This window comes from Nuphar pumila, chromosome 14, assembly GCF_984573655.1.
Source record: "Nuphar pumila chromosome 14, dmNupPumi1.hap1.1, whole genome shotgun sequence".
NCBI classification, from domain to species: Eukaryota; Viridiplantae; Streptophyta; class Magnoliopsida; order Nymphaeales; family Nymphaeaceae; genus Nuphar; species Nuphar pumila.
In genome coordinates, this window is record NC_143262.1 from 68,895,368 (window position 1) to 68,910,912 (window position 15,545).

The window sequence follows — 15,545 nt, forward strand, 5'->3', positions numbered from 1 at the left end:
CAAAATGAAAAGGTTACCATTTCTTAGTAGAACTTTTGTTTCCTCACGACCACTTGAGTTAATACATTCGGATGTTTGGGGCCCCGCACCAGTTATTTTCAAAGGTGGTTATACATATTATGTCATTTTTGTTGATGACTTTTCTAGACATACTTGGATTTATTTTCTTAAACATAAATCTGATGTCTTTGCTAACTTCTTAATATTTCATAAAATGGTTAAAAATAAGTTTCAAAATGATATTTCTGTTTTTCGCACTGATTCAGGGGGAGAATTTATGTCCAACGAATTCAAAGACTATCTCAATTTACATGGTATTACACATCAAAGATCATGTCCACACACTCCACAACAGAATGGCCTAGCCGAACGCAAACATCGGCACATTATGGAAACTACTAGGACATTGCTAATTGCAAATCAAGTTCAAAAAAGTTTTTGGGCTGAAGCGGTCCTAACTGCCACCTACCTCATTAATAGGATGCCATCTTCCTCATTAAAGAATACAACTCCAATAGAAAAGCTTGTTAATTTAACTCCAGATTATTCTAGATTAAGAGTCTTTGGATGCAAATGTTTTGTTTTCACCAACAGAAATGATAAACTCTCTCCTCGTGCAATCCCATGTGCCTTTTTAGGATATGCTGATAATCAAAAAGGCTACAGGTGTTTCGATTTTCAAAATGACAAATTATATGTGTCAAGAAATGTATCTTTTTTGGAAAAAGAAAGCTTCTTTGAATTTGAAAAATCCAAGGATGTCACTGAATACTCATTTTTAATTGATCCAACTTCAAAATCCAATGAATGTGATGTTGGATGTGACCTTGACAATGATCAAAGTCCTATTGTTGTTGAAAATGATGATAATGAAGAGCAAATCCATAGTGATGTTAGTCTACAATATTCAAGACGTAGAGAGCAAAATCTTCCATGTGCATTACAAAAATACTCTGAAGTCCCACCTAGAAGAACGTCTAGAATCTCTAAACCTCCAGAAAAATTTGTGTCTTATGAATCTTTTTCACCCACGTATAGGGCCGCCATTACATTAATACAATCATATGTTGAACCATCATCCTATTCTCAAGCAAAAAATCATATAGAATGGATAGAAGCCATGAAAATAGAATTGGATGCACTAGAAAAGGCCAATACTTGGACGATACAAGATATTCCTCCGGGTAAGAAACCTATAGGTTGTAGGTGGGTATACAAAGTCAAAACCAAAAGTGATGGGACCCTGGAAAGATATAAGGCCCGTTTAATAGCAAAAGGATATGCCCAAGAGTATGGCATCGATTATGAAGAAACATTTGCTCCTGTGGCCCGTATGACCACTGTTAGAACTTTAATAGCCTTGGCCTCCATTAGAACATGGCCTATCTTTCAATTAGATGTCAAAAATGCTTTCCTGAATGGGAATCTCGTTGAAGAAGTATACATGGAAGCCCCACCTGGTATTAGTATCCCTAAGGGTAAAGCTCTTCGTCTAGAAAAAGCTCTTTATGGTCTTAAACAGGCTCCAAAAGCCTGGTATGACCGATTTAGTCATGTTATGCTTGATATTGGTTTTCAACCTTGTTTAACTTACACTGCTTTGTTTGTTAAGAAATCTGATGCAGGCATCATTATTTTTCTTCTCTATGTGGACGATATGATCATCACCGGAGGCGACAAACAGGGAGTTGCAAATATCAAATCTCTTCTTAAAACTCACTTTGAAATGACTGACTTAGGTTTATTAAGATATTTTTTAGGCATTGAAGTTGCTTATTCCCCTCGGGGGTATTTGATATCTCAATCTAAATTTGCTCTTGATATCGTTTCCAGGTCTGGAATTACAGATGATAAGAAAGTAGACACTCCAAAAGTTGTCAATGTTAAAATGAAAATTGATGATGGAGAACTTCTTGATGATCCTACTCCTTATAGACAACTTGTTGGAGCTCTTTCTTATCTTTCCATTACTAGGCCAGATATAACTCATGCGGTTCATACAGTCAGTCAGTTTCAGCATGCTCCCACCTCCGTGCACATGGGAGCGATTTTGCGTATTATTAGATACTTAAAATCCTCTCTTTCACGAGGACTCTTCTTGTCTGCTTCATCTTCATTAAATTTAATTGCATATACTGATGCTGACTGGGGAGGTGATCCCAATAATAGACACTCAACTACTGGTTTTTGTGTGTTCCTAGGTGAAACCTTAATTTCGTGGAGGTGCAAGAAGCAGCAGAAAGTCTCTCTTTCCTCCACCGAAGCTGAATACAGAGCCATGACAACCACCACTATGGAGGTTGTTTGGCTCAGACGATTGCTAGCAGATATGGGAGCTAAAGCAACGCAAGCTTCAAAGATGTGCTGTGACAACAAAAGTGCGATCTACATTGCAAGCAACCAGACATTCCATGAGCGCACTAAACACATTGAGATGGACTGTCACTATGTCAGAGAGGAATACTTACATGGAACCATTGATCTGTCATATGTTACATCAGAATATCAATTAACAGACTTCTTCACCAAGCCTCTCGCTGCTCCCAGATTTCACTTCCTCTTAGACAAACTTTCGCTCATTGTACCGTAAGTTTGAAGGAGAGTGTTAAAATGTAAACTGTAATATATATATATATATTATTTAATATTATTATATTTTCTTTTATTATTTTCTTTTTCTATTTTTTTATTTTCTTTTTTAGCATCTAGTTCAATAGAAACTAGATATTTTGATCCAGTCAAGTTCCTGTTGGAACTTGACTGTGCAAGTAGCTGTTGGACTGTAGTCCAACAGCTACAATAAATGTTGTTGGACTATAGTCCAACAGCTATAATAATAAATGCTGTTGGACTGTAGTCCAACAGCTATATTAAGAGACGTTGGAATCCAACGTCTCTTTTTGAAGAGCTCAAAATGAGCTCTCCTCTCTCTCCCATTGTTTTGTATATATAGGGGTGAACCCCTTCAATGTAAATAACCATGCTTCTTAAGCATTTTGTTCATGAATAAAGTATTATTTATTTTTCAAGTGTTCTTCCCTTTATACCCTTTCAAGGGTCATGCTTGTAGTGTCTCCAATAGACACTTGTTTGTGAGTTATTTGTGCATTTGTTGAAGACCACCATTTCATTACATTTACTGACCAGCAGTCCGGCTAGTCCAATGGGAAAAATCACATGAAGCAACCCCGTATCGTAGTACAGACCAGCTGCTCCACCAATGTCCTCGAGTGCTTTCTTAGCTGAGAAGTTGCAGCACCAAAGGTCCAAAAGCCTTTGAATCAGTTCAGATCTGGATTCCAACAAGACCCAACTCATCATTCCTTCCAAAATGGATCAGGTGGATCCAGTGCAGCAACAAGCACTAGTGGGTTCAAGCACACTTCAAAGCCTCATTTTAATTATGCACATGTAAAAATGAATGTTAAAAAGATGTCTTCTGATGCCATGGTTGAAAGATGAAAAAAGGGGTTGTGCTACCATTGTGATGAGGTTTGGCGCTCCGACCATAGATGTAAAACCATGCATCTGTATTTTGTAAATAGTGATAGTGAAAATAGTTATAGCGAGGGAGAGGAAGAGACTTTTAAGGATGAGGATCCACCTGAAGATGAGACAAAGGGCTTACTCCACACCCTCACGAGGGTGGACATGTCCCAATCTGTCAGAGTACTTGGTACTCTCAAGGGCACCCCGATATCCGTCCTCATAGACACTGGAAGCACATACAACTTCCTTCGAACTCAAATTGCCAAAGAGATCAAGTGTCTAACCACTTCCCACAACCTGTTTAAGGTAGTAGAAGAAAACAAGAGCAAATTGCAGTGCCAAGCGATATGCCCCAATTTGAAGATCACGATCCAAGGCACCACTCTCAACTTGGATGCCTTCGTGCTTCCACTAAAGGGAGCTAAGCTCGTATTAGGGATGTAATGACTATAGACCCTTGGGCAGATCGTATGGGATTTCAAATCCATGAGTGTAAAGTTCGACCAAGCGGGTAAACGGGTTGAGATCACCGCTCCCCGACCCAACCAAGAGATCGTGGGATCCAAATCCATGCAACAAGGAGAACAGGTCTCCTTGCCCCACACCCTGGAAGGGTGTTCCCAGGGACCCTTCTCATACAAAATGGTGCAAAACCTCAATCACTTTGATGACATCGTTGTTGAACCAAAGGAGCTTTCCCCAGTAAGATCTCATGACCCGCAAACTGCTATCATTCCGGGAGCTCAACCAGCCAATGTTAGGCTCTATTGCTATAAACAAAAGAAAGGGTCAACGTACAAATTTGATACAGGAGGACGGGAAGAACCGGTGGTTGGAGAGACATCCTCAATTACCGGCCTTGAAGACAAGGCTGTTTTGAAGAGGGCGGGATTGATAGCATCCCGACCTAGTTAGCTTAGGTGTTTGGATATGGGACATCCTAGTTAGATAAATGGGTCTGCTGATCCATATGGGTGTAAACGGGATTTTGGGTTAGGATAAGGGATAGTCCAATCAACTCCAAATAAGAGGACAAATAAAGCATTTCAGAGAAGTGACAGGGGCAGAAAAGACCATCTTCTTCAAGAGCAAATCATTACTTCTCCAAGGATGGCGCCAATATAGGGGCAAAATGGAAAGAAATGCGGAAGAAATCCCCCAGTGATAGGGGCGCCCAGCTGGATTCCCTCTTTTTGTGCTCATTTCCTTCCTTTTAGCATTATTTCCTTTTTTTATGCTCTTTTCTCTATTTAAAGCCATGTAATTAGTTTCCTACTTTTTATGCAAATAGTAAAACTCTTTTGGCTTACCTTGTAAGATTTGACTTCCTTCTTTGAGGAGGAATTGGCCTCTTGGGATTCACAACCAATGGGATCCCTCTCTCTCACGTCTCCATCTCTCTCTCTCTCTCTCTCTCTCTCCCTTCCATCTCATGCACCCTCCTTTCCCTTCTCCATGCCCTTTCATCCCTTTGCAAGCCGTGGCTTCTACACGAGTGTGAATCCCCCTCCCATGGGTCTGAATCACCTTTGCAGCTACATATAGAAGGATGAATGTAAGTACTCTTTTGGACACAAAACTCAAGATTTCCAAAATTTCTTTTATATACATAGTGAGTGGCAGCAAAAACTATCTGCCATGAGATGAGCAAGAATAGTTGAAAAGTAAAACCTTAATGATAATGATACAACAAGACACCTTTTGTTGTTGAGAGCCAGACATGTTATGTCTTTTGGTAGTGATAGCAAAAATGATGTCTTGTCTGATACCTTCAATGACAGAAGGTATATTGCGATTGTGCAGGTGCTTACAGATGTGTGCATTTTCATAAAGCCCCCTCTATGTTTGTGCATTCTTGTTTAGGTGCTTGCAGATGCATGCATTTTCATATAGCTTCTTATGTTTGTGCATTCTCGTGTTCAGATGTGTGCTTTTTGTTAAATAAATCGTGCACATCTATAGCTTTTATGGCTGAGGTTTCTTTAGTATCAATGCTTTAAAAGATTGGTAAGACTTGACTGCATTTTTCATACTGAGTTTGTCTTATGGCTTTGAAATAGGCCCATTGCTTGAGCAAACAAGCTCAACAACCACGGAAACCATGCAAGACTATAATAAAGAAAAATATAAAGATTGAACAACATGCTGAATTTCCAAGTGCTGATCAAAACCTTAAGAAGACCACAAGGCAGACTCCATCCAGGGGCATGCCAAAGCAGCAATTAAGTGAGGTTTGTAAGCGAAAGCATCTTGTCCTTTTGATGTTTCTATGGACTATGAAGACGTTTATTTTCAATTTGAAATGTTCTCTAGGCTGATAAGGAGGAAAGAAGATTGCGGAGGATTCAAGCAAATAGAGAGTCAGCGAGACAGACGATCCGACGGAGACAGGTAGTGATTTATTATTAACATGATGTACACTTATTGGACTGGTTCTGCTATTCAATGTGTATGTACACCTTTGCTTTTACTTTGGTTAAACTAATCAAAGAAAATAAATGAAGATTTTTGAAATGCAATGAAGACAGTCTGTTGAAGGCATGGATAGGGACAAAATGATCTGACCTCAGCCTGTTCGGGTTCCATTCGTTAAGGCTCAGGATCAGTAAAAGCTTGAGCTATTGCCATCTGATTATCACAATGCGTGCCCATAGGAAGTTTCACATCGACCCAACCTCCGGTATGAGAGTTTTTCACTAAGTTAGTTCACATGTTGTAAGCACCATAGCTCTGTACTTTGCCTAAGCTCCTGGTGAGCCAAGCGGAGTCCGAACTGATGATGAGCATGAGCTATATAAGTCATGCTTGAGCTGGCTCTTATAAAAAAATTATTTTTTAGTGCGCAATGGTATATTCAATATGGGAATGGGACCCAAGACCTCTTGGTTGCGAACACACACGGAAATCAGCTTAAAGGGAAGTGACTCGAATGAGGGAGAGAGAAGATGGAGGGGGCAGGGGATTTGTCAAGGTCTGGGCAGGATTAAACTGGCCTTGTCCTTTGACCCGGGTCAAAAGTCAAAAATACACAGTGACCCAAGTCAAAACTCAAAAAAACTCCTTTGACCTAGGTCAAAACTAAAAAAAAAAGGATTTGCTCAATGTAAATAAAAGGCAAGTAGGCAACTACATTATTTAAACACAATTAAAGCCTTAACAATATTAAGTTCACGTCCAAGTCATATTAAAATGTCATAAGTCATAATTAAACTATTGAGAGTTCATGAGAACTAAAAACATCACATGTAAGCCATGTGTTATGATTCTTATCCGCTAATCTTCTCTAAAGTCTAAACTATAAAGATCTTATTTTTTTATAGGCCAAGAATTAGGACAAAATCTTCATTATTGCATCAAACTGCCGCACCACCTCTTTTTCAAATTCGCGCTTTTTTTTGACAAGTGAAGTTAATCGAGCTTGCTGTGGGTCATCATTATCATCTAAAAGGGGTTTCCATGGATTCTCATCTCGAATCCATACACGGAATCGGATCCATATTCGATTCCTCACCCGAATTCAAAGGAAGAACCGTACCTTTCTCCGGTGAGTTTCCCGATGATCGGAGGCTATAGTCGCGAGGGCAGGGCCGGCTGGTGTCGCTCCAGTCACTGCCGTGACAGGGGTGCTCGAGGAGGCCAGTGATGGCTGCTGGTAGCCGGAGTTCGCCGGCGACAGAACCCCTTTCTCCGGCGTGCGCACACTGACAGAGAGAGAGGGAGAGAGAGAGGGACGAAGTGGGAGGAAGAGATGAGAGAGCGAGACTCCCCCTCCATCTCCTCTTTAACGAGCCGAAGTCCCCCTCTCTTCCGAGAAAATCGGAGGGAGTTGGTTACGACTTCCGTAACTTCCTCCCCCTTCCCTTCTTGACGCTATGCAAGAATCGTGCAATCGGGCCCCTTTAAAATAAAAAAGTTGTCGGGTCTGGGTCCGAGCCCCGCGACCCGCGATGCTGCTGGATCCGCCTTTAGCGTGGATCCGGGTTGGCCCTTTAGCGCTAGATTCACAAGGAACGTGGATCTGTAACGGGTTCTGGATCCACATGTTGGATCCATTTGGGTCCAACCACGGATCCAACCCTAAATAATTAGTTTTTATACTAATATTATTCCCTAAAAAATAATTTTATTTATTTATTTATTGAATATTGTTATTACATATATATTTTTAATACCCATATCTATATTTCTTTTGGATCTGGGTAACGAATCCCGGGTCCCATATACAAAATCACTCAAATTCTTACGGGTATTACAGTTACATCAAAAAATACAATATTACCCCAAAACTATAAAGTAAAACTATTAAATGATAAGGGGTAAAATGGACAGATAAAATAATACAATGGAAACATATTTCACTGCAAATCTTAATGTGGATCTAGATCTGGATCATGTTTCAATAGATATGGATCCAAAATATATACATATCATGTTTCAACACACTCCCTCGAGTTGTACATGGTTAAAGTCATGGATAACTTGCTTTTTAGAAACCACAACCGATGCTTGCTCAGGCCTTTTGTGAATAGATCAACCACCTGTTCTTTTGTCCCAATGAATTTTGCTTCAATCTCACCATTTTCTATTTTGTTTCGGATGAAGTGCTGATCTATTTCAATATGCTTCGTTCTTCCATGCTAAATTGGATTGAGTGAAATTTTAATTGCACTCTGGTTATCACAAAACAACACTGAACATGACATTTTCTGATCCAATTCACTTAGTAGATATCTAATCCATGTCACTTCTGAGGATGCTGTAGCCATAGCCCTAGTCTCAGCCTCTATACTAGAGGAACAACAGCCTTTTGTTTCTTATTGCTCCATGAAACAAGACTTGTCCCAACAAAAACACTATATTCTGAAATCGACCATTATTGTCATGACGTTCTCATTTTAAATCTTCGACTTAGAACTTCTTTGATCTCAATAATATGCTTTTTTGAATTATGATCAAGTTCCGATCTGATGAATCCATGTTTTTGAATTTCAAGGGAGAAACTCTCGAACCACGATCTGGATGCTTGCTTAAGCTCATATATAACCCTATTCAGCTTGCACACAATTTTGTTTGAATCTCATTCACTATATTCTTGTGATTGCTCTATGTAAACTTTCTCCTTCAAGTCTCCATGTAAAAACACATTTTTAACATCCAATTGGTTTAATATCCAACCATGATTGAGTGCAAGAGATAAAATAACACGAATAGTTCCTATTTTAACCACTTGGCTGAAAGTCTTATTGTAATCCAATCCGTGTTTTTGTGTGAATCCCTTTGCTGCAAGTCGAGCTTTATATCTTTCTATGCTCCCATTTGGTTTGTATTTGATTTTATAAACCCATTTTGATCTCACAACATTTTTTGTTTAGAGGCCTTGGTACAATGTCTCATGTTTGACATTCATATAATGCCTTCATCTCTTCATTTATAGCTTCAATCCATCTATTTGATTTTGATGCATGATGATATGTTTTGGGATCTTCTTGTTTTGAGACAAATGTTAAAAAAATTGATGATCTATATTGAAATTTTCATAGCTTACCCATCTTTTCAATGGATGTTAGATACGCTCATATCTTCTTACAGTTGAGGCGATGTGATCAGCATAGGTGCTAATTGCATTCTGCTGCACCTGATCAGCCTGATTGGCTGTGATTTCTTGTAATGAACTCGTGTCAAATTCACTCCCATTTTCACGATTGTATACTATCCCTTTATATTTGTCATTATGGGATGCTGGAACTGGGTCTGATACATCATGTTGCTGATTTCTTGAGTCATCACCCTGCTGCTGTACATGAATTTCACCGGCACATTCATCTTCGTTTACCAAGTCTTGTGATGTTTAATCATTTTCTGCTGGAAACAGATTCTCACTTAACCAGGGCTGGTAAAATGTGGCTGTCTTTACTCCTTCATGCATGTTGCCTTTGTGATCGAATTTTCTTTCATCAAAAAAAATTTCTTGATAATCAAATGCACCTGTTCTCAATTTCATAACATTGATAACCTTTGTACTCATTAGCATAACCAACAAATTTGCAAAAGTATGCTTATCAAATTTATTTCTCAGTGATGCATCGATATGAACAAAATAAACACATCCACAGGCCTTTAAAGTTTTATAATCAAGATGTCTGCCAAATAGTTCATAGAAAGGAGATTTATTGTGAATCACTCTCATTGGCAGCATATTGATAACATGAACAACTGTATGGAATGCCTCGGTCCATAAATATATAGTAACACATCTTTCATGTGTCATGGCTAATGCACTTTCAATGATATGCTTGTGCTTCCTCTTAGCAAGCCCATTTTGCTGAGGTGTCCGGGGACAAGAGACTTCGATTTATCCTATTTATTTTGAGGTACTCACTAAAATCATTTGAAGAATACTCTCTTGAACCATCACATTAAAAATTCATTATGGATGTGAAAAATTGATTTCGCACCATCGCATGAAAATTTTTGAAAATATCAAAAACTTCATGCTTATGTTTCATAAAATATATCCAAGTGTATTGAGAATAGTTATCAACAAAGATTGTTAAAAAAGAAAAAATGAATATCTTTTCAGTTTGGGTAGTAGTACGTAATTAGTGAAAAATAGATGAAGTACTTTTGTAACTTATTATTAACTAATTCCTTTACGAAGGGATTAGGGCTTAATGCTTAACAATAGTTACTCTCTCTCTCTCTGTTACTGTTTTGCTAGGAACCCAACCGGCGTCAATGTGGTATCAGAGCCACCCATCCTGGGTGACTAACACCGTCGACGACGACGCTGCTACAACCTCCTCTTCTAGACGTTGCTGTGCAAAGACGTCTCTGTAGTAGCCTCCGCAGTTGCCTCTGTCTGCAGGTGTCGACGTTGCCGTGGCAGTCGTCGCTGTTGTTGCTTCTGCGACACTGCTGCTATTGCGTCTGCGACACGGGGCAGTGCTTATGAGGTCGTTTCTGCCACTGCTATCGCTGGGGTCGCTGCTGCGTCTGCTGTGACTGAACCATCGTGTGGAAGACAGATCTGAGTTTCAGATCTGTGTTGAGATCACCGTCGAGGCCTGAATACAGCAGGTCGACAGGTGATGCAGCCAGGTCTGAATATGGCTGAAGTTGTAATTGTTAGAGAAGGTTTGCAGCCTCCAGCATGATGCAGTCGTGAAGCTCGTGGAGTGTGGATCGTGGAGAAGACCAGATCGAGTGGGGATCGGTGTAGAGAAGTCGTGGGATCAGTGTTGTGTGTCAGACGCTGATCTAGAATCAGATCTAACGTCAGATCTGGTGATGGAACTATCATGGTGGGGGTCTGATCTAGGTCAAGTCTGGTGGTTGTTTGAGACTAAGTCAAGATGTCTAAAGATGGTGATAAAAAAGGGGAGCTGAGTGGTGAATATAAAGCCTTTGCGAATCCCTTCTCGTATGGGTCCTCTGTCAAGCTAGATGACTCGAACTATGCGAGGTGGTCCCGGACTTTTATGATGTCCGTTTCTGGTCATCGAAAAAAACATTTTCTTTTAGAACCGGAACCACCTGATAAATCTAGGAAATACAGCACATGGGATGAAGATAACGACATTGTTATGTCGTGGATGATGAACATCGTATTGCCTCATATCGCTGGTGGTCTTATTTACTACACCATTGCTAAAGAGATGTGGGACAACCTTCGAGATACGTACTCTCACGAGACTAATGTAAACCGCATCTTACAAGTCGAGCAGGAGATTTATCAACTGCAACAAGGAGATCAGGCGCTGGCCCAATATTATGCTTATGTCAAATTTGCATTTGAAAGACTGAATGCACACAGGCCCCTATGTTGTACCACGCAGAAGTTCCATCAGGAGCAAACCATGGTTGCAAGATTTCTGACAGGACTATCATCTGAATTTGCGGTTGCCAAGGTTCAGATGTTGACTGGATCGGATGTCCCAACTCTTGCCGAAGCCTACAACCGACTGAGTAGATTGGCTATCACTCTTCCGCAAACTCATTCTGATTCACAAATATCGGCGCTTGTAGTCACCCCTGGTTGGGGAAGAGGAAATTTCCTAAATTCGCGTAGCAGAGGTCGTGGCAGAGGTACAGGAGGCAGAGGTAGATTTCAGTGTACCTATTGTGGCAAATTGGGACATCTTGAGGACAAGTGTTGGGATAAAAATGGTAGACCCCCTTCTTCTTCTCAGACACCAAATGTGTCCAAGGCTCAGATTGCGAAGCCTGACATGGAGATTCCCACTGGCTTCTCCAATGACTCGGTCACTCTTAGTTGTGCAGATTATGAAGAATTGATGTCTCACCGTCCTAGTTCAAACGTAGTTACTCCCACTGCTGATGTTGCTTACTCAGCAGGTGAAGGATTGAATCACCAAGGTAGTAGATGGATTATTGATTCAGGTGCCTCTAGACACCTATGTGGGTCTTCTCAAAATTTTTCTAAGCTAGACCCCATGTGTGATCATCACAAGGTTGTCCTTGCCGATGAGAGTTCATCTCCCATTGTGGGACAAGGAAATGTTTCAATCTCTCCGTCACTTCAACTGACGGATGTGCTTCATGCTCCTTCCTTTTCTCAAAATTTATTGTCAGTTAGTCATATTGCAAAAGAGCACAATTGTAGAGTGATTTTTTATCCTTTGTGTTGTATGTTTCAGGATTTGCTGACGGGCAAGAGGATTGATGGAGGCTATGAAGAAGGAGGTGTTTACTATTTTTATCAACCACTGGGAGTCGCGCATACCGTGTATGTAACGCCCCAAAATTTCGACTTGTGATTTCGAAAACCTTATCGAAAAAACATTTCAAAGATTTAAAGTTTTAACTTTTAAAAACGACAGCGGAAGATATTTAGAAAGGAACACAAGTCAACAATCCTGGGTACGTTAGCTGAAAATCATCATTCACATGTACAACAACTTAAAGGACTTGAAGAAATAAGACAATAAATTTAAAAAAATCTGCAGTTTATTACAAAATAAGCATTTTGTTCCAAAGTTCAATAAATTTAAAGAAGACTCCAAAAAGACTCAGAGCCAAGCCGCCAGCAGAAAGAAGATAAATCTTGATCCATATTGCACCATGCCATCGGCCGCCAGTGAAGTCCTACTCCTCACCTGCCCATGAAATGGGTCAGTTTCATAACAAACCAGTAGGTGCACCAACAGATAAGTAGAATGAAAATAAAACAGGACATTCATGAGATAAGCAGTTATGATATTTAAGCAATTAATACAATTGTAGTCTATTCTAACAAATGTAATATGTGCAAAAAGCTGTTAGTTGAAGCAGTGTAAGTCTCAGTCATCTACAACTATTCATGAAGATATTCTTTAAGTTCTGATATTAACTGGCCTGTGGATACGCACAGACGCGAAACGTAGAAACAGCCGAGACCGATCCGGGGGTTTATTATGTCAGGTGTTTTCATTAACCCGGATGGCTGACTGAGTCCGCTCCTAAGGGGACGGTCAGTGACCAAGAGAGTAAATCCTCAAAGGCATTCGTGGCCCATGGATGCATCCAACTTCTGCAGAAGTGCTTGGGAGTTACCACCTAGGATAATTTATGGTAATCCCAATTCTCCTAACTCCGATGACTGGGGAAACAGAGTCTTTTGCCCGTGGGGTGGTTGTTAACAACCTGTCCATCGGAGTCTTTGTACCATCCATCCTCTCCCTTGATGAACCGTGAAGATCGGATGGGTACGACGGGGGTTTCTTAACCGCCGCCCCATCCTACATGCTCTGGTCCATTAGACCCACTCGAGCATCTTGCCTGTGAAGGCGAATGGTCACCATTTATGTGATCTCAGCATTGTGCTAATTGCACTCATCGAGGTTACTACAACCTCATCCTCCAACCATCGTAACCCACATGGGACGTACTTGTCCAAAAGTACGATTGTACCTCCCTAGAGGTACGACTACGATGAGAGGGCAACATATAATGTTTTATGATTCTTTTGGTTCATAAATGACATGTATTGCTCTTTTGAGAAATTTGGCCTGTGGAGGCCAACATTAACTCATCTATATAAAGTGTTGATTTCCTAATTCAAGGTTCTCCATGACCTCTCGTCAAATTTATACCATACCTGCCTTAAGGTTTGGTTATAATAGTAATTGCAGTGGTTTTCTTTCCAGAAATGAGTCTATTCACAAAGTCTACCTTAAGTATGCAGTTTCAAAAGAATAAGCATGCCGAACAGACAATCACGCGTTAAGTAATTCTACAGGTAACAGGTATGCCACTTAAACTACTTGATTCTTTCTAGAATGAGTCTATCCGAAGAATTTACATTAAGCATGCAATTTCAAAAGAATCAAAAAGAGTAAACTATGACCAGTCAATACTTCTCCGAATAAGCAGGTATGCAAAAAAACTATTCTATCTCAGAAGTCTTAATTTTATTTTGTTCATACAAACTCTTCGTGCGACTTTCCCCTACCTCGGGATGTCGTGCAGCTGCGTGCGTCTACGCGTGTAGATGATACGAGGCTCGGGCCGCGGAGCCAGAGCGGGGGTCCGATGCGAGGTCTGCAATAGTGCTACGTTAATTATTATGCAGAGAAATAGAAAAACAAGCCTGCCGATAGGAAAAGAGAGAGGCAGCAGGGGTGTGCCCCTGCTGTCCGAAATCAGAAAAACGACAAGGGGCGAGCCCTTGCCTGCAGACAGCCGCGGGGTGACAGGGGCTGAGCCCTCTGTCGAAAAATACTGAGGCGGCAGGGGGGTCAGCCCCTGCCAATCGCAAAGAAGCGGCAGGGGCTGAGCCCCTGCCGGCAAAATAAATGTGGCAGGGGCTGAGCCCCTGCCAGAAATGCTAAAGTGGCAGGGTTGAGCCTCTGCCAGCAACAATCAAGTGGCAGGGGCTGAGCCCCTGCCAGCAACAGTCAAGTGGCAGGGGCTGAGCCCCTGCCAGAAACGATTAGGTGGCAGAAGCTTAGCCCCTGCCGGCAATAAAAAGGTGGCAGGGGCTGGGCCCCTGCCAGAAATGGTTAGGTGGCAGGGGCTGAGCCCCTGCCAGCAACGATTAGGTGGCAGGGGCTGAGCCCCCGCCGGAAATAAAAAAAGGTGCCGCAGGGGTGACTAGACCCCTGCCGGCTCTTCGACAGCCCCAGTAGAAAGGGGGAAAAGGGCGACAGGGCCTGAGGGTTCCCTGTCGACCCTCCGAAGGGCACAGGGGACGTGGGAGGGCGCGACAGGGGCCGTGCGCCGCCTGTCGGCCTCCCGGCGAGGTGACAGAGAGGGGGGTGAGGAAGAGAAGAGGGAGGAGAAGAGAAGAGGTAGGATGGCGTACCTGGGAGCGGTGGCCGGCGACGTGCGCAGCAGGGGAGGAGACCAGCGCGAGGGGGGGGGGGGGCGAGGGCTGCGAGAGGGAGGCGTGACTCCCCTCACCCTCCAACGCCTCACTTAAAGGCACCAGGGGTGATGAAAGGGGAAACCTGGGTGGGTTTCCCTAATCCACCCGAAAACTAAAGGGAAAAAAGGGGGGGGGGGGGTTGCGGCGCCCGAAAGCTCGGGTTTTGTTTTAAAAAAAAAACCCGAAAACTATTAGTATTATTATTATTATTATTTTTTTTAAACGTGGGCTTTACATCCTACCCCCCTTAAAAGAATTTCGTCCACGAAATATTTATTGCATTAAAGAATCAAAATACAGGTCAGGATAATTTTCCCTGATATCGTTCTCAGGTTCCCAAGTACATTCGTCAATTCCATGATGTTGCCACCGAACCTTTACAAAGGGAAAGGTCTTTGATCTTAGCACTTGGTTTCGACGGTCGACGATCTCCAATGGTCTTTCTTCGAATGTCAAGTCCCCTTTAATGTCCACATCATCATAATGAATGATGTGCGATGGATCGTGAACATACTTCCTCAACATGGATACGTGAAAAACATTATGGATCTGAGCATACTGCGGAGGTAACGCCACTCGATAAGCTGCTTCTCCAATCCGGTCCAGGATTTCGAATGGTCCGACGTATCTAGGACTTAGCTTTCCCTTCTTCCCGAACCGAAATACGCTCTTCGTCAGAGATACCTTAACA

The 15,545-nt window shown here is 41.7% G+C and overlaps 1 protein-coding gene across 2 annotated transcripts in view; it reads left to right on the forward strand.

Moving 5' to 3' along the window:
* Positions 1-15,545, forward strand: part of LOC149816917 (uncharacterized) — a 113,128-nt gene that overhangs the window by 18,129 nt on the left and 79,454 nt on the right. Inside the window, exons 1-3 of one of the 2 annotated variants that reach the window (XM_089987164.1) lie at positions 4,870-5,044; positions 5,550-5,720; positions 5,803-5,880. In XM_089987164.1, the coding sequence (XP_089843290.1) occupies positions 5,039-5,044; positions 5,550-5,720; positions 5,803-5,880 (255 nt within the window). In that variant the 5' untranslated portion in view covers positions 4,870-5,038. Of the gene's footprint in view, positions 1-4,869; positions 5,045-5,549; positions 5,721-5,802; positions 5,881-15,545 lie in introns of those variants that run through there. The other variant, XM_089987163.1, reaches the window with a different exon arrangement.